At 41.3% G+C, this 26,228-nt stretch overlaps 1 protein-coding gene across 5 annotated transcripts; it reads left to right on the forward strand.

Annotated features, from left to right (window-relative positions):
• Positions 1–9,348: 9,348 nt before the first annotated feature.
• Positions 9,349–24,664, forward strand: LOC144488259 (transformer-2 protein homolog alpha-like). Of its 5 annotated transcripts, none has more exons than XM_078206298.1 (9): positions 9,349–9,747; positions 10,072–10,205; positions 12,374–12,542; positions 13,179–13,325; positions 16,758–16,946; positions 17,213–17,328; positions 17,411–17,518; positions 23,682–23,755; positions 23,892–24,664. In XM_078206298.1, the coding sequence occupies exons 3-9, from the start codon at positions 12,510–12,512 to the stop codon at positions 23,900–23,902; spliced, it is 678 nt and encodes a 225-aa protein (XP_078062424.1). In that variant the 5' UTR covers positions 9,349–9,747; positions 10,072–10,205; positions 12,374–12,509; the 3' UTR covers positions 23,903–24,664. The 5 variants fall into 5 exon arrangements, with proteins under 5 accessions (XP_078062424.1, XP_078062421.1, XP_078062425.1 ...); XM_078206295.1 differs by having other exon boundaries at positions 9,430–9,757; XM_078206299.1 differs by having other exon boundaries at positions 9,431–9,747; positions 17,414–17,518.
• Positions 24,665–26,228: the final 1,564 nt, after the last annotated feature.

Here is a 26,228-nt window from a genome sequence, read left to right on the forward strand (position 1 = left end):
CCCCACCTCCTTCTTTCACCCCCTCCTCTTCTTTCACCCCCCTCCTCTTCTTTCACCCCCCCCTCTTCTTTCACCCCCCTCTCTTCTTTCCACCCTCAACGTTACCCCCTCTTCTTTCACCCCCCCCTCTTCTTTCACCCCCCCCTCTTCTTTCACCCCCCCCTCTTCTTTCACCCCTCAACAAACCCCTCTTCTTTTCACCCCCCCCTCTTCTTTCACCCCCCCCTCTTCTTTCACCCCCCCCTCTTCTTTCACCCCCCCTCTTCTTTCACCCCCCCCTCTTCTTTCACCCCCCCCTCTTCTTTCACCCCCCCTCTTCTTTCACCCCCCCCCCTCTTCTTTCACCCCCCCTCTTCTTTCACCCCCCTCTTCTTTCACCCCCCCCTCTTCTTTCACCCCCCCCTCTTCTTTCACCCCCCCCTCTTCTTTCACCCCCCCCTCTTCTTTCACCCCCCCCTCTTCTTTCACCCCCCCTCTTCTTTCACCCCCCCTCTTCTTTCACCCCCCCCTCTTCTTTCACCCCCCCCCTCTTCTTTCACCCCCCCCCTCTTCTTTCACCCCCCCCCTCTTCTTTCACCCCCCCCTCTTCTTTCACCCTTCCCCCCCCTCTTCTTTCACCCCCCCCCTCTTCTTTCACCCCCCCCTCTTCTTTCACCCCCCCCTCTTCTTTCACCCCCCCCTCTTCTTTCACCCCCCCTCTTCTTTCACCCCCCCCTTCTTTCACCCCCCCCTCTTCTTTCACCCCCCCCCTCTTCTTTCACCCCCCCCTCTTCTTTCACCCCCCCTCTTCTTTCACCCCCCCCTCTTCTTTCACCCCCCCCTCTTCTTTCACCCCCCCCTCTTCTTTCACCCCCCCCTCTTCTTTCACCCCCCCCCTCTTCTTTCACCCCCCCTCTTCTTTCACCCCCCCTCTTCTTTCACCCCCCCTCTTCTTTCACCCCCCCCTCTTCTTTCACCCCCCCCTCTTCTTTCACCCCCCCCTCTTCTTTCACCCCCCCCTCTTCTTTCACCCCCCCCTCTTCTTTCACCCCCCCCTCTTCTTTCACACCCCCCCCCCCAGTATAAATGCTGATCATGACTCAGTCCTATGTGTTTTTAACGTCCTGTGGTTATGAATCTCAAATCTGTGTCCTGTAAGGTAGTACTGTGTAATTTGATAAGATTATTTCAGCAGTAAAAAACATTCATTTTTCAGTTCACAATGACTCTGAAGGAACCAGTAAATTGTGCACAAAATGGTAATTTGAAACCCCATGCCAGTCTTAATGTAGAAAATGTAAGCTTTCTGCACCCTGATTCCTCCACCGTGCTCTCGGTGCATTTCAGCTAAAGGAACTTCGTTCTAGTGGAGAGTGAAGAAAGTGCACCTTATGTTATCTTTTTTTAAAAGTTATGTTTTTGCATTTTCTCCTGTGGCATTTCTATCTTGTCCATTTAGAATCTATTTCCGATTCCCCTGCAGCTTGTGGCTCATCCTGGCATTGAATGCTCCTGGTGCAGGCAGCCATCTTGTGATTTGTTTGACATGTAATCTATTCTAGTGCTGCTCTATGATCTGTATCCATCTGTTGACTTCAATTCATGGTCTGCCACTTCAGGGATGTTGCTATATTTGGGACCTAGAGCTGAGCAATACAGTGTTAAAGCAAGATTTGTTTTGGAAATAAATCGAGGGACATTTTTTAAAAAGTCTAGTGCTTGAGGAAGTCATGGTTCAGGTCTGCAGCTCTTGAAAATGAGTTGAATGCTCATGATCGAAATGATGAATGTTGAGCTGTTTGAACGGGCTCCGAAACCATGCACTTCGTAGTGGGTCAGTGACAGGAATCCCAGCATAACTTTTTTGTGCTCCATGCACCCGATGATTTCAATGAGGTAAGTTAATTTATCACGAGTCAAAGACTTAGCCTGGGATCATTCTGATCAATACAGTTTGCACTGTAATAAATGGTGCATTTACTTTGAACTGTGCCCTGATAAGTTAATTCTGATAGAAAATCTGAGGTAAAATTGCTGTACACTTCACTGGAACTATCCATGCTTCCATTTTGTTTTATGAAGGTAAATATTCACAGGCTTACTGATGCCAGTTTAGCCTTCTGAATGTTTTCAATCTTATGCTTTAACAAGAGCGCACAGATTTGTAAATTTTGAAATGCACTTAAGTTATTTATTTCATTTATATTTTTCAGCTAGAAACATTTGGTCTTGAGACCAGGCTGCTTCTGAAAGTTGAGTTCAAAGTTGACAGTACATCAAACTCCCATTCCTGGGGTTGCCAGGGGGTTGGAAGCTCCTCCTGGTGTTTATACTCAATGGGGATACAGAATAATTTACAGAATCTTCATTGAAGCTTCTAATTCCTTGTTTTGTTCCATGACACATCCATAAGGATAACAGATGATATACAGTAACTTTTGTAGTTTTAAATACAAATATGATCCCTATAGAGACTAATAATTTCAAAAAAGATTCAAACACTCAGTTGGAAGAATAGCACATTGAGATTTCATATTTTGAAATTTTTATAGTCATATGACTAAAACACTTGACTAAACATTTTCTTTTTCATCCAATTTATACTTTCAGGCTGTAGAAATAAACATCTCCTTGTTACTCATCACGCATTGCACTCATCGTGGTATTACGAGTATTTATAGCAACCAGTTCATAGTTACTCCCAGCTTCCAGTGGGTTGCTTTTTTACTTTCCCAGTTGAGCAACTTCTAACCCCAGAACTATCTGTTACTGGGCAGGTTACACTGTAGATTTCTTGCTTGAGCTCCAAGCTAGCAGATATTCCAGCCTCCTTAACTCTTAACAAATTCAGCCTTCAATCTGAGCACAGTTGTCACCTGCATTGAATAGTGCACAATAGAATCGGCGTTTTCTCTGCTTGCGATGCAGGCCTGGCTGGTTCTTTTGCTCTGTACCTCTCAGTTGGCTACAGACCACACTGTTGTCTTTGATATTCCAAAGTTAATAAGGAAGCCTGTAACCTGATCCCAAATGGCTTTCTCTACCTCTTCTCCATGCAATGGGAAACATACAGCTTTGTATCTAAGAAATACTAATTTGTTATCTTTGATTCAAATTCTCCTCCATCTTAGAAGAAAAGGGATGTTTTACAGCATATCCGTTATTCTTTGTCGACTAAGAAACTGCTATCATTGTCTCCAAGCAAAATAACTAAGCAAAATAACCTCTAACAACTAAACCTGCCTGTGTGGAGTTTGCACATTCTCCTCGTGTCTGCGTGGGTTTCCTCCGGGTGCTCCGGTTTCCTCCCACAGTCCAAAGATGTGCGGGTTAGGTTGATTGGCCAGGTTAAAAATTGCCCCTTAGAGTCCTGAGATGCGTAGGTTAGAGGGATTAGTGGGTAAAGTATATGGGGGTAGGGCCTGGGTGGGATTGTGGTCGGTGCAGACTCGATGGGCCGAATGGCCTCCTTCTGCACTGTAGGGATTCTATGATAAACCATTGTGGCTTGTTCTCAGGCAGACTCAAGCATGTGTCACATGAACCCCCTTTATTTACCATGTGTTCAATAACCAGAATTAACTTCTTTAGTGTAATGGTTTTGGATTATATAATTTTTGCTCCTATTTCCACTCGTACTTTAAAATTGTTGTAGACCTATACTGTAGTGAATATATGGTAATATATTAACATCTTGTTAGAATTTTGGGGTAGGTTTGTTACGTCCATCTTTTGAGAATTGCAAGACTAGTAGAAAAGTGCTGCAATTGGTCTTTGCCTCCCCTAGATTAGAAAAAGTGAAAAATCATTTTGTTTTGCCTGGAATAATCCCAGTCTGGCAGAATTCACATACTGAAATTGCATGTCCAAAAACACCCACTTGAAAGAGCTACATCAGGACTGATGGAAGTATCACATGGGAATGTCTGCATTCAGAATAGTAATGATGGATTTTGATTTTGAGGGAGTATCATAAATAGGGGAAACTAGTCCTTAGATAAAATGTTGACACTACAATGGAAAAGAAACACATCTTCTGATATATTGGGGCTTGGAGAATCCTGTAAACTGGGAGGCAACTTTGCATTATTTTTCTGCTTCCCCAGAACACCATAATTTCAAATCTTATTCAGGGCCTAGATGCTGCTTGATTGTTTGAGGTAGTCCATGTGTTCTTTGGAGTTGTTGTAATTGTTCTGAAGCTAGTTGTCAACTAATCAAAATAAAGAGCAAAATGCGCAAAGATATCAAGTTAGAAGACCTTATAAAGTGTATAGCAATCAATGCTACTATCTTCCAGGAGGATGACTAAACTATTCTGTGAAATTTATAATTATTGATTCCAAGGAGATTTTTGGGGATAGAATGCTAGTATTCACTCTGTCTCTGTTCAGTAAATGGGTACTCTGCAGTTGAATCAACAAATGGTGCGACAAACATGTTAGTTTAGTCTTGGCTTTGAATATTTTGTGTTGAAGCAAGTGTGAACTCACTTGAGTAATTTCAGTGGTTTAAATTGTTGAAGTAGATATGTTGACTGTATTTGAGTATAATCTGGTGAATTTTACTGCTCAAAGGTTGAGAGTTTTCATTGTTGGGAAATAGAATGCTTTTGGTCACACAGTCTCAAAGAACAGTACAGCACAGGAAACAGGCCCTCCGGCCCTCCAAGCCTGTGCCGCTCCTTGGTCCAACTAGACCAATCGTTTGTATCCCTCCATTCCCAGGCTGCACATGTGACTATCCAGGTAAGTCTTAAACGATGTCAGCGTGCCTGCCTCCACCACCCTACTTGGCAGCACATTCCAGGCCCCCACCACCCTCTGTGTAAAAAACATCCCTCTAATATCTGAGTTATACTTCGCCCCTCTCACCTTGAGCCCGTGACCCCTCGTGAACGTCACTTCTGATCTGGGAAAAAGCTTCCCACCGTTCACCCTATCTATCCCCTTCATAATCTTGTACACCTCTATTAGATCTCCCCTCATTCTCCGTCTTTCCAGGGAGAACAACCCCAGTTTACCCAATCTCTCCTCATAGCTAAGACCCTCCATACCAGGCAGCATCCTGGTAAACCTTCTCTGCACTCTCTCTAACGCCTCCACGTCCTTCTGGTAGTGCGGCGACCAGAACTGGGCGCAGTACTCCAAATGTGGCCTAACCAGCGTTCTATACAGCTGCATCATCAGACTCCAGCTTTTATACTCGATACCCCGTCCTATAAAGGCAAGCATACCATATGCCTTCTTCACCACCTTCTCCACCTGTGTTGCCACCTTCAAGGATTTGTGGACTTGCACACCTAGGTCCCTCTGTGTTTCTATACTCCTGATGACTCTGCCATTTATTGTATAACTCCTCCCTACATTATTTCTTCCAAAATGCATCACTTCGCATTTATCCGGATTAAACTCCATCTGCCACCTCTCCGCCCAATTTTCCAGCCTATCTATATCCTGCTGTATTGCCCGACAATGGTCTTCGCTATCCGCAAGTCCAGCCAACTTCGTGTCATCCGCAAACTTGCTGATTACACCAGTTACACCTTCTTCCAAATCATTTATATATATATATATATATCACAAATAGCAGAGGTCCCAGTACAGAGCCCTGCGGAACACCACTGGTCACAGACCTCCAGCCGGAAAAAGACCCTTCGACCACTACCCTCTGTCTCCTCTGGCCAAGCCAGTTCTCCTTGTATCCCATGAGCCTTAACCTTCTTAACCAACCTGCCATGTGGGACTTTGTCAAATGCCTTACTGAAATCCATATAGACGACATTCACGGACCTTCCTTCATCAACCGTTTTTGTCACTTCCTCAAAAAACTCCACCAAATCTGTATGGCACGACCTCCCTCTTACAAAACCATGCTGTCTGTCACTAATGAGATTGTTCCGTTCTAAATGCACATACATCCTGTCTCTAAGAATCCTCTCCAACAACTTCCCTACCACGGACGTCAAGCTCACCGGCCTATAATTTCCTGGGTTATCCCTGCTACCCTTCTTAAACAACGGGACCACATTCGCTATCCTCCAATCCTCAGGGACCTCACCAGTGTCCAAAGAAGCGACAAAGATTTCCGTCAGTGGCCCAGCAATTTCATCTCTCGTTTCCCTGAGCAGTCGAGGATAGATGCCATCAGGCCCTGGGGCTTTGTCAGTTTTAATGTTCCCTAAAAAACCTAACACTTCCTCTCTTGTAATGGAGATTTTCTCTAACGGGTAAACACCTCCCTCCGAGACACTCCCGGTTAACACGCCCCTCTCCTTCGTGAATACCGATGCAAAGTATTCATTTAGGATCTCCCCATTTCCCTTGGGTTCTAAGCATAATTGCCCTCCTTTGTCCCTGAGAGGTCCGATTTTCTCCCTGACAACTCTTTTGTTCCTAACGTATGAATAGAATGCCTCAGTATTCCCACGTGTAGTATCGCCAGATTTTGAGGAAAAGTTTATGTAATAAGGTAGTCCTATGTTTAGACACCACCTGATTGGTACGCTTCAGTACTGCATCATTTACTCCACCTAACAGTTAATATTGTGGTCTTGCATGTCTAAATTATTGCAAACTGTTTAGTTTATAATTTACCAATGGATTATTTATTTTAAAAAATACAAAGGCCTGCCTGGCAGTGCTTATGTGTTTTTCTAAATGTATTTTTAAGTATTGTGAATCTACAGTTAAAACCACTTAAAGCTATAACCTCTACTGATGGGAACGATTCAAATAATATATTGTCTGTAGAAAGTTTGTCATTTTTGTTATCTCTTACAACATTATAATGTAGAATAACCCAGAGAAAGGGAGCTCAAATATCATTGTGGAAATTGAGAATCACAATCCAGCTTAAAATCAAATATGAAAATAGGATGGACAGCCAATGGAATGAGAAACAATATTAGCTTGTGGGGTAGTTGGAGGACACTAGGGTGGTTAGTTGGGAGACGAGTAGGGATAATGAGTATGTACACAAATTGGCGAGATATTCCGTGGGGATTAGTACTGGCATTGCAGTTTTTCACATTGAGTGAGTAGAGCTATTTAGGTTTGCTAGCACAGTAACTGATATGGATGTTGCAAAGTATATTGATTAAGTGTGCAAAACTGGTTGATAGACTTTGATTTGAGGTTGTCTATCTTGGACCCAAGAAAGATAGATCAAGATATCATTACCATTCAGGTATGGATTATGCAGTCAAGATGCATTTGTTAACGTCATGTCTGACTAGATTACTTGCAATTTTTTGAGGAACTAACAAGGTGGGTGGATGAAGGTAAGGCATTTGATGTATAAATGGATTTTAGCAAGGCTTTTGACAAGGTTCCACGTGACAGACTGGTCAGAAATGGGATCCAAGTTAGATTCAAAATTGGCCCATTGGCAGCAAGCAAAGGACGGGCAGGTATTTTTGTGATGGGAGGTGGTTTCCAGTGGCATTCTGCAGGGCCCAGTTTTTTGTTGTACACATCAATGATTTGGGATCAAATGTTGGGGCATGATTAAAAAGGTTTGCACATGATATAAAAATTGGCTATGCAATTGATGATGAAGCTGTGCATTGCAGGAAAATAACAATGACGAGGAATTCAGTTTGAAGAAATGGAGTTAAAAATACACTTGGGGTACATTATTTTTGTTAGCCAGGGGTTAGAATATAAGATTGAGGTTGTTATGCTAGAACTTTATAAACCTTAGTAATGCCATTGCTAGAGTATACACAGTGTACAGTTCTAATCACATTCCAGACTAAAGATGCGATTGCACAAGAGAGTACAGAAGAGATTTCTGAGGATGCAAAGTGTTGGTGTGGACCTCACTGCCTAAAGGTCTGGGGAAGATACAAAATCTTATTATATTTAATTGGATATGAAGTACTTTATAGTAGTGCATATATTTTTCTCCTGTGATCAATGCTTTCACTGGAGGCATTGTGACCAACAGGATGTGTGACTTCTGATGTTGAATCCAAAACATTGAATGTTTTCACAAGGCAGCTAGATATAACACTTCAGGCGAAGGGAATCAAAGGAAATGGGGGAATGCGGGATCAGGCTATTGAGTTGGAAGATCAGCCATGATCATAATGAATGGTGGAGTAGGCTCGAAAGGCCGAATGGCCTCCGGCTCCTGTTTTCTATGTTTATGATGATTGTCAGTCTATTAAACGGGGTTTTGACTGGTATTTCAGGAATCCTATACTCTTTAGTTTATCATTGGGCCCTTAATGTGAAAGTGTTGCATTAAATTGGACTTAATTTTTGGATTATGTTGTTGATTCCCCTTTTTTGTAATTAAAGTCTTGCCCATAACCCCACAAAACCTAAATTGAAGCATTTTTGATGAGTGCAGTTCAGTGTGCATTGGTGAGATTTGGTCGCGGGTATGGAAATGTCAACCCTGTTGCATTGGTATGATTTCTGAGGTTATGGATAATTGGTATATTGTAGAAGCTTTATTGACTTTAGGTATAATGGTTGGTTGGGGGGCTGGGAATTGTGTTGTACCACTTAAGCTCAACTTTCTCAGACATCCTAAGCTTAAGATAGGGGTTGACATTTCCTTGCACTCAGTTATAATATATCTATTGTGGTCATAAGTCACTTATTGTATCATTATTGGGCAGTAATCATGTTAACTACGAAGCTACTGATCTTGGTACTCTGAACATGATTTGAGGCTGTTGGCGGTCTGCTATTGTTGAACACTTCACCTGAGCAAAGGTTACTGGTTCTTGATCAAAACATTTTTTTTCCAGTTGCATTACTTCAGATATTCAGCTACTCTTTTGGGAAGCTGTGAAGGAGAACTGGAGTTTAGTAATTCTCAAAGTTGCAACGGCAAGGTTTACATTCTGAATCTGTACAGACACCAATGCATTACAAATTGGTTTGTACTTGAGGGTGGGCTACAATGTTGCAACTATTTTGAATACCTATTGCACTGATCTTTGCTAATTAAGGGTAGTGGAATTACTCTGTTCCGAGGTCATCTAAATTAACTGCAATCTTGCATTTCCAGGACAGATATTTTCAACACCAGTTGCCTAATATCTAACTTGGTGAACATTAATATACCAGAAAATGCTTTTTCAAATGGCAAATTTCCTGAGTAATCTGTATAAGACACAAACTATTACTATGCAGTTTTTCTCTTAGATCTTTTTTTTGTTGGAAATGAAGAGGGAAAGAATGAAAGTTCAAGGCAGTTTCTCAGTTTCATCAGATACTAACTTTTTTGTTGGACTGTTTTTAAAACTTTACATACAAAGTAAGTAAAACCACAGGAGTACATATTTGTTTCAGGCATTTTATGAAGGGACTTTTTTAAGTAATGGAATTATTCCACCTGCTGGTGTTTAGTTAGAAAGATGGTAGGCTGTAGTGCAAATCCAGCAGATTGTAACCCCATGCTTCATCCTACTGAATGTTCTTTTTCCATTAAGGTTAATGTTGAAGAAATGGAAGAGTATTTTCCAAGAATGTGGAAGAATAATCAAGATAACAGAAGGCTAATCACAAGTATTGCAGATCAGAAAATAAAATTTGAATGGGAAATGAACAGAAGATTGGTCAGATAGAAGAGCTTGCTTTTATAAGGCATTAATGAATTGTTTGAATTGGGAAGAATACACGGAGTATGAAAACTCTGAAAATGAAGAAATGAAGAAAATAGAAAGCAAGAGTGAACTAAAATTAAAAGAATCTGGAAAATTAAGAATCTGGAAAATTAAAAGAATCTGGAAGATTGAATGTGTCCTAGGTTAAGTAATGTATGGTTTATGTTCACGTGTCTGTATGCTCAAGTTTTAGCATAAAATGCATGATTATTTAAGAAAGTTTCATAGAATGTTGGTGATTAGGTATATATTAGTAGGGAATGTGTATTCTTTAGGAATGTGCAGTACTTGCTATGGGTTGAAGTTTTCTGTGCTTTAGCAGGGGCCAAATTGACATTAGTGAAGAATACTTAACCATTTTGTCCCTCTGCTACTACCTGAGACAGTATCTGAATTGTAGATGATCACTACTAAGGTTTAACAATTTCATATGTAGTACAATAAATAACTTTGTTCTATCATGCCAGGAGTCCCGTTCGCCATCAAAATCTCCAAGTGGGAGTGCTGGCCGTGTAAAATCAGAAAGTCGCTCTGCATCTCGCAGTCCATCAAGGGCCTCTAAACGTTCAGAATCTCGCTCCCGCTCAAGGTCCAAATCTAGGTAAGTGTAAGTAGTTAGTAGGTAGGTATGATCTGTGCAACATCTTACCCCTTTACCTTCTCCCTCCTCATCTTTCAAGGCCCCAAATACCCTTTCAGGTTAAACTGCTTTCACTTGTACTTCAATTTGGTTTGTTGTATTTGCTGCTCATAATGTGCTCTCCTCTACATTTGAGGAGACTAAGCGTAGACTGGGTGACTGCTTTGCTGAACACCTTCGCTCAGTCAGCAAGCACGACCCCTAACCTCCTTGCTGCATGCCATTTTAACTCAGCCCCCTTGCTCACTTGTTCATCTTGGGCCTGTTTCAATGCTCTGGTGAAGCCTGGAGCAAGCTGGAGGAGCAGCATCTCATCTCATCAACGTTGGGCACCCTTGGGATTCGACGATGTGCCTGGCAACTTTAGATTTTGCCCTTTCTCCATCTTAAACGCCCTGCCCCACACCAGGCCATCTGTTCTTGACACATTTTTCCTTCTAAATTTGTGGACTCAATGTTAACTCTATTTCTTTCCTGATAGATGCTGACAGTCCTGATGAGTTTTTCCAGTGTCCTCTTGTTTCAGATTCCAGCATCCAGCCTGTTTGACTTACAATAATCTGCGTGTTTTTTTAAGGCTATATGCTTTAATATGGATTTAAGTCTGTAATGCTACAATAAGCTTATAATGTTGCTATTTGGTCAATGGTATCCACATTACAGTGCAGCTTTTCACTCTTAATCCTACTTCTCCCTTCCCTGGCCACAAGTTTAATCAAGGCAAAAGCTGTCTCCCTGACTGACAGCTTCAATCTTCTGCACACCTAATCCAAAATAGTATGTGCTGCAGTCTGCACATTATCAATTATTGCCTATTCTTGACTACCCTACTTTCCAGCTGTCATCCTCCATTCCACTCCTTAACCCCAAGACAGTTGCAATCTAATCAGCTAGTATCTTTATTTTTATATCCTTTTTGAACATTTGAATGGTTGAAACTCTCAGCACCTAGCACTGATCCTCCATTATAAACTTAGCGTGTACAACAGATTTCTGGAAATCAAATTTTTGACCAAGCTTAATTTTAAAAGATTGCTGGGGTAAGTCACCTAATCTTGCTCCTAATTTGTATGCTTGTAAATTTTCTTAAATTCTGTCATTTCTGGGTTTCTTTCAAATTGAGTTCGAGTCATCACCCCAGATGACCTTTGTGCCTGACTAGCAAACACTGCAGTTCTCTTAAATCGGTTGTGCTTGTTGCAAAAAGAAAATTTGTACAGTTTGTTTGCAGATTGTGGGGATAAAATACAACGGTGCAGTTCTTAGTACAAAGATTAATGCATGTTTTTTCATACAGCAATGGTACAAGTGAAGAAATAATATCTGATCTTGGCCAACCATCCACTCGGCTGCGATTTTTGTTGTGCTCTGCAGTTTCTCATAAGTTGCTCTGTTTCTGTTTTATTAGTTGCTCGGCCTACCATCTAGTCAGCAATAATCATGGTAAAAATAGAATCATGCCACCTTCAAATGATTTTCCTTTTGCTGCACCACCGGAGCTACAGAATAGTCTGACACACGTTGGAATTGAGCAGGCCAATTGTTAAATTGCTTCAGTCCCCATAGAAACATTCTCGTAGAACCGTCAATAAGGTGTGGTGACCGGATACAGGCTTGCTACTATCTGCTGCCATGTTACCTGGTGTATTTTTGAGGAGCAGTTTGCCATCAGAATTAGTGGCAAAAAATCAATATATATAAAAATTTATTTTAATTCTTTTAGTCAGAGTTAGTCGATACATTGCAAGAAATGAAGGATATCTTTGTCTTAAAAGTGTTTTGTTTTAAAAATTAAATCTCAGCGACTTATAGAATTACATTTTTAAAAATGCGTTATTTATTCAGTCAGCAGAAATTGGCTTGCGCAGCAACTACTTTTATCTGTAGCTACATAGACAACATTAGATATGCATTGAAAGGTGACAATAAAAGTGAGTGTGGTCTGGTGTAATGTAAGGAGCCTAACTGAGTCAGAATCCGGGGCTGTGCGATCGATTTACAGGTTAGAAGTTGGAACATCAAAGAAATATGTTATTATGGACTTGTATGGTTGGTTGTATCTTAAGTATGTCTGCTGTATGTTTATGGAAATATACTAACTACAGTGTTTTTAAAAATATTACTGCCAGATCCCACTCCAGAAGACACTCGCACCGACGTTATTCACGCTCAAGATCTCGTTCCCATTCGCACAGAAGGCGATCCCGTAGCAGATCCTACACACCCGAGTACCGATCACGCAGAAGGAGCCGTAGTCATTCCCCAATGTCCAGCCGAAGGCGCCATGCAGGAAGTAGAGTAGGTTATTGCATTGAAGTAAATACAAATATAATCTCATTGGTGAGGGGTGAATAACACTTCCCTCAAGTAGATACAACTTGTAGAGTTCTGATATGTTGAGGAGTGCAACACTGTTTGAAAGTAACTGTCACCCATTGAATTTAAATACGAAAATTCTGTTTAAGCGCTACTGTCTTCTATTGGAAAGTATATTTCTTGGTGTGATTTTGTGTGGAATGCAGAATGACTTGTGAATTTGTAATGATTTACACAAGTGAGTGGTCATTGTCTGTAGGTGACAAACTTGTGCATTTGTAGAATATAAATTTGGATTGTGTATAAAGGTCTTAGACTTAGCATTAATGTAGCAAAATCTATACTTGAATAGTAAGTTACTCATGTGCAGTAACATTTCATTTTCTTGCACTGCAGTTTTTGGGATATTTACCAACTGCTGCCCTGATGGCTACTATTAACAACATCTTCATAAGCCTTGGATCTCATTTCATGAGCTGTCCAGGAGTTCAACCTTTCAGCTGCAGTTGTCAAATTTTCAATCTTGCCTGAGTTTATGGGCAGTATGCCATCTGTTAGTGGAGTGTTTCACCTTTATTGGAGGTGGGGGAAACTCATTCTGTCGCTATTATCCTACAGACAGGACATGTGTCAGCCAAACACGGAGCGTTGATAGTAGATGTGGAGAAGTCTGCTGCCAGGACTGCCCCATCGTCCCAGATGAAGGATGATTCCTGGAGGCGAGCAGGATACGGGAAGAAAGAGGGGAAACTCGGTTCTCAAAACGTAAATTGAAAACTTGCTTTCAAACAAGTTGTTTCCAGATATCTAATAGATGTGTTGTGCATTCAATCTCTACAGCAACGTGTTCAATAAAATGTTGGATCTTTTGCTAATTTGACCCATGCAAATACATAATATCAAATAAGTTGCAACTTCATTTAAATATGCTTTGTGCCCCTGTACTGTTGTCAATCTTGCACCATGTTAATCATTGGAATATTTTCATAGGATCAGGAGCAGTCCATTCAGCCCACTGAATCAACTGGCTCTGCAAAAGTAATTTTGCTAGTCCACTCAAGCTCCATTTCCCCATAGCCCTGCAATTTCTTTCTCTTCAGACAATGAGACAATTCCTTTATTAATTCCACGATTTGAATCTGGCTTTTCAACATTCTCAGGCCGTGCATTCCAGCTCTTAGCCACATGTTGTCTAAACAAAAATTCCCTCATGACACCTAGTTCTTGCATTGGAGTCCTCCAGTTCTTGACCCCTTCCACCAAGGGGCACAATTTCTCCTCATCTACTCTGCAGATCCCTCATGATTTTGAACAGTTTTATAAATTTTCTCAGATATTCTCGAAGGAGAGCAAGCCCCTCTTCTGTCTATCCATGTAACACATTGCAGCTCAGTGATCCGAACCAAGGCTCAGAACAGGTTCAAAAGCCTGAATGGCCGAGTGCTGTCAAGGTCTTAAACCATCAGAAAGACAGACCTCAAACTTGTAACCTGTTGCTGCTACTAAGGTGTGAATTAATATAGATTTTACATGGTAAAGTTTGGTGACGTCAGCTGCAGCTGATTATGTAATTTTGATACATCAATCATTTGCGTATAACTTGCTTACAAATGAATAAGTGCCAGTTAAACTATCGTGCTGCAGAAGGCTATAATTCTTTGTTACTTAGTCAAATCACAAATTGTAGCTAACTTCTCAGTTTAGATATGCAATGCCCATTCGTCCCACTTTTCTTTTCCCTCTGCCATCCCATGTTATAGCATCACTACAGTGACTGGTAATGTAGTAAAGGGCTATTTTGAAATTTTGGGTAGAGCTGGAGTTGGCACAATATTTTTTATATGCTTGTGGCTTATTACCACAGTTTCAGAATTATGGACGAGGCTAATATTGAAATAGAATTATAGGATGATGCAAAACAGAAAAAATTGAATTTGTGGAATGTGGTGTCAGATAATTGTCACAGAATTGGTTGTTCAGGCAGCACCAGGGAAAGAATATGTTCAGTTATTTCAAATACAGAATCGTATTTTTCTGTTTGGAGTTGCATTGCAAGATTCTGTTCACTCTCCCAGGTAACCGTGACCTTCTGCATAAACAGTTGTGTGCTGGTACCCATACAAAAGTTAGGGAGACTGGAATAATGGTTATATTCCAGGCTAATACTCTGGGGTCATGGGTTCACACCCCACAATGGGAGCTAGTAGAATTTATATGCAGTTATTAAATGTGAAATGTAAAGCTAATCTCAGTGCCATGACTATATGCAACTCCAGATTCACGGCAATATGCTTGACTCTGAAGTGGCTGAGCAAGCTGCTCCGTTCAAGGGCAATTGGAGATCGGTAATAGATTTACCAGCGACTCCCACATCCCATGAAAGAATAACAAAACTTTTTACCATTAGGTTCTAGTAAAAAATCTTTTGATAGAACATTTTAATTTGTAGCAGTGTTTATTATATTAAGAACAAAGAACAATACAGCACAGGAACAGGACCTTCGGCCCTCCAAGCCCGTGCCGCTCCCTGGTCCAAACTAGACCATTCTTTTGTATCCCTCCATTCCCACTCCGTTCATATGGCTATCTAGATAAGTCTTAAACGTTCCCAGTGTGTCCGCCTCCACCACCTTACCTGGCAGCGCATTCCAGGCCCCCACCACCCTCTGTGTAAAATATGTCCTTCTGATATTTGTGTTAACCCCCCCCCGCCCCCCCTCACCTTGAACCTATGACCCCTCGTGAACGTCACCACCGACCTGGGGAAAAGCTTCCCACCGTTCACCCTATCTATGCCTTTCATAATTTTATACACCTCTATTAAGTCTCCCCTCATCCTCCGTCTTTCCAGGGAGAACAACCCCAGTTTACCCAATCTCTCCTCATAACTAAGCCCTTCCATACCAGGCAACATCCTGGTAAACCTCCTCTGTACTCTCTCCAAAGCCTCCACGTCCTTCTGGTAGTGTGGCGACCAGAACTGGACGCAGTATTCCAAATGCGGCCGAACCAACGTTCTATACATCTGCAACATCAGACCCCAACTTTTATACTCTATGCCTTCTTCACCACCTTCTCCACCTGTGACGTCACCTTCAAGGATCTGTGGACTTGCACACCCAGGTCCCTCTGCGTATCTACACCCTTTGTGGTTCTGCCATTTATTGTATAGCTCCTCCCTACATTATTTCTACCAAAATGCATCACTTCGCATTTATCAGGATTGAACTCCATCTGCCATTTCTTTGCCCAAATTTCCAGCCTATCTATATCCTTCTGTAGCTTCTGACAATGCTCCTCACTATCTGCAAGTCCTGCCAATTTTGTGTCGTCCGCAAACTTACTGATCACCCCAGTTACACCTTCCAGATCGTTTATATAAATCACAAACAGTGATTAGTGTCACAAGTAGGCTTACTTTAAAACTGCAATGAAGTTACTGTGAAAATCCTCTAGTCACCACGCTCCAGTGCCTTTTCGGGTACACTGAGGGAGAATTTAGCATGGCCAATGCACCTAACCAGAATGTTTTTGGACTATGGGAAGAAACCGGAGCACCTGGAGGAAACCCACGCAGGCACTGGGACAGTGTGCAAACTCTGCACAGACAGTGACCCAAGCTGAGAGTCGAGCCTGGGTCCCTGGCACTGAGGCAGCAGTGCTAACCATTGTGCCACCGTGCTGCCTCAGTGGGACTTGATTCCAGATAGTAGTTTTATGGGCATCATTGGGACACTTCAGCAACTCCACTGAGAGAGTTGTACTTGACGTCCAAGTTGATTTTTGTTGAAATTTTGAACACAATTGGGCATTGAGGGTTATCTTGAAAAGCAACAATAAGTTGAACACTAATGGGGGAGCCTTATTTTGAAAGCTTTTTGAGATTACATACGTCAATAAATGAATCCTTTAAGTTTACTTCGGTTTCCAATTAGTGGTGACCATGTCTGGTAATTTAGATTGCCAGTCAGTAACAGATGGAAGGTTGGCTGTTCATTAAAGAATGAGCACAGAAAAATAACTTATAATGAGCAGTAACCTACAATGAAAGGCCATGCTGATTCTTTTCACAGCTGGTTTTATATGGCCAAACCTGATTTCTACTTGCTGAGAAATGAAATTCGTTAAATTTATATAATTATTGGAGGATTCAACACCACTAAATTCTTCAGAGCTGTTCATGCATTGTTTTTGCAGGCTAATCCAGATCCAAACACCTGCCTCGGTGTTTTTGGTCTTAGTTTGTACACCACTGAGCGTGATCTTCGTGAAGTTTTCTCTCGGTATGGACCATTGGCAGGCGTTAATGTTGTCTATGATCAAAGGACTGGGCGTTCAAGAGGATTTGCGTTTGTTTATTTTGAAAGACTGGAAGATGCTAAAGAGGTAATAGAAAGCTATCAGAAAACAATACTTCAAATCAAAGTTATTTTATGCAGTAGCTATATATTTATGCACTACTAGACTTTAAATTTTTGTGCTGCCAGCTTCTTGGCATGAATTTGCAGAGCAAGTTCTGTTGGATCATTCCATAATTGAGTTGACTTGTTTATTTTTAAATAAAGCACTGGAGAACTTAGTGTTGTTATTTGAGGGGTATAATTTGGTGGAGAAGTATACTCATTTTAGATTTATAATGTCGTCTTTTGCAGGCAATGGAGCGTGCCAATGGCATGGAACTGGATGGTAGACGAATTCGTGTAGATTATTCTATTACAAAGAGGCCGCACACTCCCACCCCTGGGATCTATATGGGACGACCTACACAGTAAGGATAAACAAATTTTTCCACCGTTGAATTTCGGTTCAGTTTGATATTTACTAATATGATTCTTTTTATCCCACATTAGCAGTAGTGGAGGAGGTGGTGGTGGAGGCCGTCGTCGAGATTCATATTATGATCGAGGATATGATAAATATGATCGATATGATGAGCGAGATTATGATTACCGTTACAGGTAAAGCATTCTAAACTGTTGGAATTATGTCGTGGAAGGTGGAATTATAAAACTTAAACGTCTTTGAAATGTTAAGTGATGTTCTTTCAGCATTTTCTTACATGCAGTTTAATCCAGATGTGAAAGCCATCTGTCCACTTGCTGCCATCTTGCTATCAGTAATGTTGCTTTACAGGGCTTTCAATTTCCACGTTATTTATGGACTTCAAAGAAAAGTACCCCTCATAATCACTGGGTGCCCCTCATTCACATGCTGGAGTATGAAACATAAATTCACTTTTTTCCTGCGGCTGCGAGGTGTTCTTTGCTTCAAACATCATTTGTCATGGTTGCCCTCCGGATAATCTGAGTTTGTGAAATATTTGTAGCTTTTTCCAGTTCCATTCCGCCAGCACGCTCCATTGTCTGCAAAAGACCTAAAACCAAAATGAGTATACTTCTCCATCAAATTATACCCATCAAATAATAACACTTAAGTTCTCCAGTGCCTTATTCAATAAAAATAAACAAGTCAACTCATTTATGGAATGATCCAACAGAACTTGCTCTGCAAATTCATGCCAAGAAGCTGGCAGCACAAAAATTTAAAGGCTAGTAGTACATAATAATAAACCAGTGCTTCCCAAACTTTCCCATTTACCTAATCTTAATGCTTTTAAATTGATGTGACCCCAAAGTTAGAGCATGGGGAGCGGTAGTGGATATGTTTCACTCCGATTATAAAATTTTGAGTGAAACTTGCTTGTTCTGGTACTTGTACATCTGATGTTTCAGTTAACGTTAGGACACAAAATTGCAACTTATATCCAGCTTTATGCAAGCCAGCTCGACCTCTTTCAGTGCAGACTAGTTACAGGCTGTGATGAATTGGCACTCTGTAATACACGCTTCCACATGCAGGAAACCTTGGTATTGATGTCACTAGGTCAGTGTGCCTAATACGTTGGGGAGATGAGATTTCCACCTTTAGATGCAATTCTGACTTTTTGATTGGATTTTTACCCTTTGAAATATTTTCCCAACCTCTATGTGCAAAGGTATTTTTGAAATGTTTTGTGTTTTAAACATTTTGAAAAGGGCAGCTCTGAGCTAATAAGCATGGCAGTTGAGAGGGAACTGACATGCTATTGATTCTGGCATAGGGTGTGTGCAATGTGCCTGCCCCTGGTTGCTTATTCAAAGCGTTGAAGTGTTTCTTCGTTGAATGTGGTGCTCAACCCCTACCAGGATAGGGGTTGAACTGAATGCAGATAAAGACAGTATGACCTCAAAGTTTACGAGGAAGCCATGTATGGGTGCTCGGGTATGGGTTAGAATAGTCAAAATTTGAGGTAACAAAGGCATAAATGAGGCTTTCAACAGCAGATGAGCTGAGGCAGGGTTACAGACGTGGAAATGGGTGATCTTCGTAATGACGCAGGTGTGTTTGGAAGCTCAGTCTTACCTCTGGGTTGAAATTAGTGGCTAGGGAATGGAGTTTTTCATGGAGTCCAAAGACCATAGCCTTCCTAGTATTTAATTGGAAGATATTTCTACTCATCCAGTATTGGATCTCAAACAAGCAGTCTTTGATTTTAGGGACTGGAGGGGTTGAGAGGTGATAGTGTGGTAGAGCTGGATGTTGTCTGTGCACATTTGGAAACTGTTTATAATACATTAAATTGATATTGAACTTCAAATTTGTGATTTACGGTTTCTATCTTGTCTCTGGAGTATGTTTTAACTGTCTTAATCAATTGTTGTGTTTTGGATCACGGACTGGGGTATCCTCCATTGAGACAATTGGGAAGTTAGATTTAAAAATGTCCCACATTTTGTTGCACAAAATTTTCAGACCTTTGTCTTCACCCGCTCGGCTCCCTGATACCTTTTGGGTCCTAAATTACGGTTGAATTCCATATAATTCAAGGAATAAAGTCTTCAGATATGAGGCTATCAGGAGAGTGGTTATGGTGTTTGGAAAGGGTCAGGTTGTGATCATGGAATAATAACAGTGATAAAGGTTGGAGTTTTGCAGCAAGTAACTTGCCTGATTTCTCCAAAGCCTGTCCCACATCTACAAGACATAAGGTGATTTGATTTATTATTGTCACATATTAGTATACAGTGAAAAGTATTGTTTCTTGCACGCTATACAGACAAAGCATACCGTACATACAGAAGGAAAGGAGAGAGTGCAGAATGTAGTGTTACAGTCATAGCTAGGGTATAGAGAAAGATCAGCTTAATATGATATAGATAGATCCATTCAAAAGTCTGATGGCAGCAGGAGAAGTTGTTCTTGAGTTGGTTGGTACATATATTCACACTTATATCTTTCTCCCAACGGAAGAAGATGGAAGAGAGTATATCGGGCTACGGGAGGTGCAGACAGTCAATGGATGGGACGTTGGTTTACGTGATGGACTGGGCTTCATTCACGACCCTTTGTAGTTTTTTAGCAGTCACGGACAGAGCAGGAGCCATACCATGCTGAGACACAACCAGAAAGAATGCTTTCTATGATGCGTCTGTAAAAGTTGGTGAAAGTCGCAGCGGACATGCCAAATTTCCTTAGCCTCCTGAGAAAGTAGAGGCGTTGGTGGGCTTTCTTAACTATAGCATTGGCATGGAGGGACCAGGACAGGTTGTTGGTGATCTGGATACCTAGAAACTTGAAGCACTCGACCATTTCCTCTTCTTCATCATTGATGTAGACAGGGGCATGTTCTCCACTACGCTTCCTGTAGTCGATGACTATCTCCTTCATTTTGTTGACATTGAGGGAGAGATTATTGTCGCACCAGTTCACCAGATTCTCTATCACATTCCTGTACTCTGTCTCATCATTGTTTGAGATCCAACCCATTACGTGGTATCATCAGCAAACTTGAAAATCGAGTTGGAGGGGAATTTAGCCACACAGGTGTATAAGGGAGTATAATAAGGGGCTGAGGACACAGCCTTGTGGGGCACCGGTGTTGAGGATGATCATGGAGGAGGTGTTGTTGCCTATGTTTACTGATTGCAGTCTGTGGGTTCGGAAGTCTAGGATCCAGTTACAAAGGGAGGAGCCGAGCCCTAGGTCATGGAGTTTGGAGATGAGTTTTGTAGGAATAATGGTGTTGAAGGCTGAGCTGTAGTCAATAAATAGAGAGTTCCTCACTTGGGTATCATTCTAATAAGTATCCCAATGTGTTTTTTAAACAGTCTTTTTGTCCTTATATTCTGAACCTGTTTAAAATTGTACCAGTTAAATCATGTTGCGTCTTTCCATCACATCTTATCATTTTACACTTCTCTGCCTTTTATTTCATTGGCCTATTCCACCAGTCTGAATACCCGCTTAAAGTCTGTTAGTACCCTCATTGTTTAGACTCTGAGGGTATACCCTACAGAGAAAGACTTGTATTTTTACAGTTTAATATATATACCCAGATCAGTGCTGTATCAAAAACAGCGGTGGTCCTAATACTAACCTTTGGAGAACACTATTGTATACGATACTCCAATCAAAACAACCTTTCACTTTTTGCCCCACAGCAGTTTCATATCCTTGCTGCCAGTGTCTCTTTAATTCCAATCCCATAAACCTTTTTGCTAACAGGTTTATGATACTTGTCAATTTTAAGTTGGTACATTCTACCCTTGTTACCCCTCTCCGTTGCAGCAAAGAACTCAAAATTAAGTTTGCCAAACATGATTTATTTTTCAATAAACCAGTACTGACTTATTTGTTAGCCCATGCTTTTTCAAGTGCCAATTAATTTTAACTCGTGTCTCAGTTTTCCCATTCACAGGCTGATGGGCTTGTCGGGATAACCTGTCTCGTTTTTTTTGAGCGGTGGTGTAATATTTGCAGTATTAAAGCTGCCACCCCTAAATCTAAGAAGGATTGGAAGATAATGAACAGAACCGTCTATCTTTATTTCCTTCTGTAATCTAAGAAGCACCCTATCCAGATTTTTGACTTTGTATTTTGAGATCTGTCAACCCCCTCTTTCTGTTTTAACCATATCCGTTACTTTTTCCTTTTTCACTGCTCCATTGGCAGCATCCTGCCATGCCATTTGCCTACAAGAATATATCCTGTTTCTGATTCTTAATCAACCCCACCTTTTTCTTTGAAAACAATAGCAGGGTTCCCCTTTGTTAGCCACTAACCTGTTCTCAAACTGCTTGTCCTTGTTCCAGAATGATTTGTGTTCATGTATGCAGGTAAATACATATCTTCAAACAGCATTGATGAAAGCAAAAACTCTCCATCAAAAAGAGTTCAGGAGCTAGCAATCTAGTACACTGGTGATAATCTTATTCACTTAATTGGCCTTTTTGTGTGGTCGGTGGAAATTAATGGACTAGTTCAGCAGGAGGGAACTTATAGTGTTACAGGCTAATAGGCTGGAGGAAATAGATGTTCGGAGGGAGGATGTCCTGGCAGTTTTGAATAAACTGAAGGTCGATAAGTCCCCTGGGCCTGATGAAATGTATCCATGGATTCTTTGGGAGGCAAGGGATGAGATTGCAGAGCCTTTGGCTTTGATCTTTGGGTCCTCGCTGTCCACGGGGATGGTGCCAGAGGACTGGAGAATGGCGAATGTTGTTCCTCTGTTTAAGAAAGGGAATAGAAATGACCCTGATAATTATAGACTGGTTAGTCTTACTTCGGTGGTTGGTAAATTGATGGAAAAGGTCCTTAGAGATGGGATTTACGACCATTTAGAAAGATGCGGATTAATCCGGGATAGTCAGCACGGATTCGTGAAGGGCAAGTCGTGCCTCACAAATTTGATAGAATTTTTTGAGGAGGTAACTAAGTGTGTTGATGAGGGTAGGGCAGTTGATGTCATATACATGGATTTTAGTAAGGCGTTTGATAAGGTCCCCCATGGTCGGCTTATGATGAAAGTGAGGAGGTGTGGGATAGAGGGAAAGTTGGCCGATTGGATAGGTAACTGGCTGTCTGATCGAAGACAGAGGGTGGTGGTGGATGGAAAATTATCGGATTGGAGGCAGGTTGCTAGCGGAGTGCCGCAGGGATCAGTGCTTGGTCCTCTGCTCTTTGTAATTTTTATTAATGACTTAGAGGAGGGGGCTGAAGGGTGGATCAGTAAATTTGCTGATGACACCAAGATTGGTGGAGTAGTGGATGAGGTGGAGGGCTGTTGTAGGCTGCAAAGAGACATAGGATGCAAAGCTGGGCTGAAAAATGGCAAATGGAGTTTAACCCTGATAAATGTGAGGTGATTCATTTTGGTAGGACTAATTTAAATGTGGATTACAGGGTCAAAGGTAGAGTTCTGAAGACTGGAGGAATAGAGAGATCTTGGGGTTCATATCCACAGATCTCTAAAGGTTGCCACTCAAGTGGATAGAGCTGTGAAGAAGGCCTATAGTGTGTTAGCTTTTATTAACAGGGGGTTGGAGTTTAAGAGCCGTGGGGTTATGCTGCAACTGTACAGGACCTTGGTGAGACCACATTTGGAATATTGTGTGCAGTTCTGGTCACCTCACTATAAGAAGGATGTGGAAGCGCTGGAAAGAGTGCAGAGGAGATTTACCAGGATGCTGCCTGGTTTGGAGGGTAGGTCTTATGAGGAAAGGTTGAGGGAGCTAGGGCTGTTCTCTCTGGAGCAGAGGAGGCTGAGGGGAGACTTAATAGAGGTTTATAAAATGATGAAGGGGATAGATAGAGTGAACGTTCAAAGACTATTTCCTCGGGTGGATGGAGCTATTACAAGGGGGCATGACTATAGGGTTCGTGGTGGGAGATACAGGAAGGATATCAGAGGTAGGTTCTTTACGCAGAGAGTGGTTGGGGTGTGGAATGGACTGCCTGCAGTGATAGTGGAGTCAGACACTTTAGGAACATTTAAGCGGTTATTGGATAGGCACATGGAGCACACCAGGATGATAGGGAGTGGGATAGCTTGATCTTGGTTTCAGATAAAGCTCGGCACAACATCGTGGGCCGAAGGGCCTGTTCTGTGCTGTACTGTTCTATGTTCTATACATATCTTAGTTCACGTCCATATTTTAATTTTCAACTGAGGCCATTGGGTAAAAGTCTGCAAAGTAGTACTGAACTTCACAATGTGGCCATGTACAAGTTCTGTTGATTGGAAACTTTGGTGCCAAAGTAAAACTATTTAAGGTAGCTAAATCTTCCAATCTTTTATTACAGTAGGCGACGATCACCATCACCATACTACAGCAGAGGATACCGATCACGCTCAAGATCTCGTTCCTATTCACCACGTAAGTACTAAATCTGAGTTCTTTGCATGGCAGGTGACTAAGAAAATTAAGACATGCAAATGTGTGTTGTTCAAGTGCAGTAAATAATATGGTTGATAATTCATAATGGTAATCACTTTTGTAATTTGTTTTGCAGGTCGCTACTGACCAGACTCCTGCTTGCTGGACAACTGTCTTGATTTTTAATCAACGTGTTACAGTGACTTTTTTTGAGGGGGGTGGGGGGTACGGGGTTAAAATTTTGGTAGTTGTGCATGATAATTTCTGTGGCTATATACTGCTTTGGAAAGGCCATTCTAAAAGCTACTTGCTTGAACTGATTTATGTAGTTCATAACCTGATGTAAGGAAAGGACAGGGCCGGAATTTAATGGTAATCTTTTAATTACCAAATACAGGTTGTTTTTGAACATGCAAATGCCAACATTCATTAGTTTTGTGATGGTGTTTGACTTTGTCATGGGGTAGTATTTGCTGTTTGAAGCTGTCCTAGAGTTCTGAGGTGTATTTTTTTTATTCAAAGAAAACCTGATGTAAACCTAGAAAAGATCAGTATATGCATTTTACAAAGCAACTCTTGAAAATGTGCAAAAGGGTAGACCGTTGTAATGTCCTTCTGAAAGATTCTTAAAAACTGATTTGCTATTTCTGGAACCTATTGATCTAACAAGGTAATAGTGGAACATTGAGTTAATGCCCCAGATTGAAAATGTGATGTGACAGATCTCTAACAATGTGTCTTCACAGTTGTAAAGGATTATATGGATTAATTTTTTTTTGTTTTTAGGTTAATTGTGTATTTCTATGTTTTGCCCTGCAAGGTAGCTCCTGCACATTGACCAACTGTAATGTACAACAGTTTACTAAAAATTAAAGATGCCTCTGAGGGAGGTACTTGGGATGTTCCATGGATTGCTGTTGGATATCTGATTTATCTATTAACAGACACTGGTGTTACATTTTCAAAAACATAGAATTTGTGTCTTCCTGGGGCTTACTTTTACCACCTTGCATGCAAAATCCAGGCCATAAAAACTAATGGGTTGCTTTTAGAGCAGAATATACAATTTTTTTTGATCTCTAGTAACACAGAATAAAATGCAGGAATATAAAATTTTCGTTACATGCAGACTTAACAGTTGACATTTTCATTAAGATACGTTGCAACAGATGATACTAATATATCTTGGCTTAGTGGTATTTTGACTGGACTAGTAATTCAGAATTGCATGGTAACGCATGTGACTGCAGACCTACAGCAATATGGTTGACCCTTAAATGCTCTCTAAACTGGCACAGCAAGCCACTGAGTTGTAGCAAATAGTTTTTTAAAAAGTCATAAGGAATGAAACCAAACGAATCACCCACCATCAACCTAGTCGCTAGAAATGACAATGGCTAACTCAGCCCTGTCAACCCTACAAAGTCCTCCTTACCGCCCACATAATGCACCAGACACTATTGTCATGATCCCTGGGTATGTTCTGATCCACTGACGGGGCAGACATAGCTGGGGTTGGAGACACAGTGGTAAAGTCAGGAGGGATTTGTCCTGGGAGTCTTTAACATCTGTTGGGAGCTTTTTTCAGAGGCTAAGTATTGAGCTGGCTTTCATGTGGAGGATTTTCCTTAATTATGGCTTCGCTAACACACAGATTCATGGAGACAGTATTCTGGTTAAAGATGTATCTTTATTATCCAGGCCTGGTCAATGTATGAAGGAGAAAGATTTGGGGCGTTTCCAAATCACTCTGAACTTTACATAATTCTAATACTGAGAATGTATTTTCAAGTCATTTGTCTGCCCTTCTGCTCACCCCAGCCCAGTATAAGCCGATCATTATTAGGATGGATTATTTACCTTGGCCAATAGCATTTACCCTCTGACAACATGGGAATACGTGAGTTTGTGGAGTCTGTCTCCTAACATTCCCTAGACCGTCTTAGCTGGTGTAATGTATGATCTGTTCATTGGCCTGTCTGAGATTTCTAGTACTGTCCTTGGCTAGTGAATATTCATTTAGGACAGTCTAGAGATATTGATAAGAATTGCTTTCTGTCTTCACTCAGCTGTATTGTTGTAAGGAATGTGTTTTTTGTTTACTTGACTGCATCCCATTATACCTTAGAGCAATGTGTCATTAGCCAAGGTGTATGTTTTTAATACAGAATATATGTTTTCAAAAATACATGTTTAAATTCTCTAAGCGGTTATATGTGTCTCTATGCAAACTACTGTTGTAAAATATATTCCAGGCACTTTGAGTTCCCTAAATTGTATTCACTCTGTTAGTCTTAGTCGCAGGTTATTCTGAACTCCACCCTTTTGGTCCTTGGCTGGCCCAAGATTAGGCCACTAAATGGAAGTTTTCAAATATGTATTCTTGGGTCCTGGAGGTTGTTTGGCATCAGGTATACTCCTGTCTGCACACGGACTGCCATTGTCGTTGCTGCGCCCCTTTGTGGACTTGACT

This window comes from Mustelus asterias, unplaced genomic scaffold (genome assembly GCF_964213995.1).
Source record: "Mustelus asterias unplaced genomic scaffold, sMusAst1.hap1.1 HAP1_SCAFFOLD_1419, whole genome shotgun sequence".
NCBI lineage: Eukaryota > Metazoa > Chordata > Chondrichthyes > Carcharhiniformes > Triakidae > Mustelus > Mustelus asterias.

Coding starts and splice junctions, on each gene's coding strand:
- LOC144488259 (XM_078206295.1), top strand. CDS start 9,737: ATGTGTCCTAGGTTAAGTAAT. Junction 10,206..12,373: donor CGCTCAAGGTCCAAATCTAG/GTAAGTGTAAGT, acceptor TATTACTGCCAG/ATCCCACTCCAGAAGACACT. Junction 17,329..17,410: donor TATATGGGACGACCTACACA/GTAAGGATAAAC, acceptor ATCCCACATTAG/CAGTAGTGGAGGAGGTGGTG.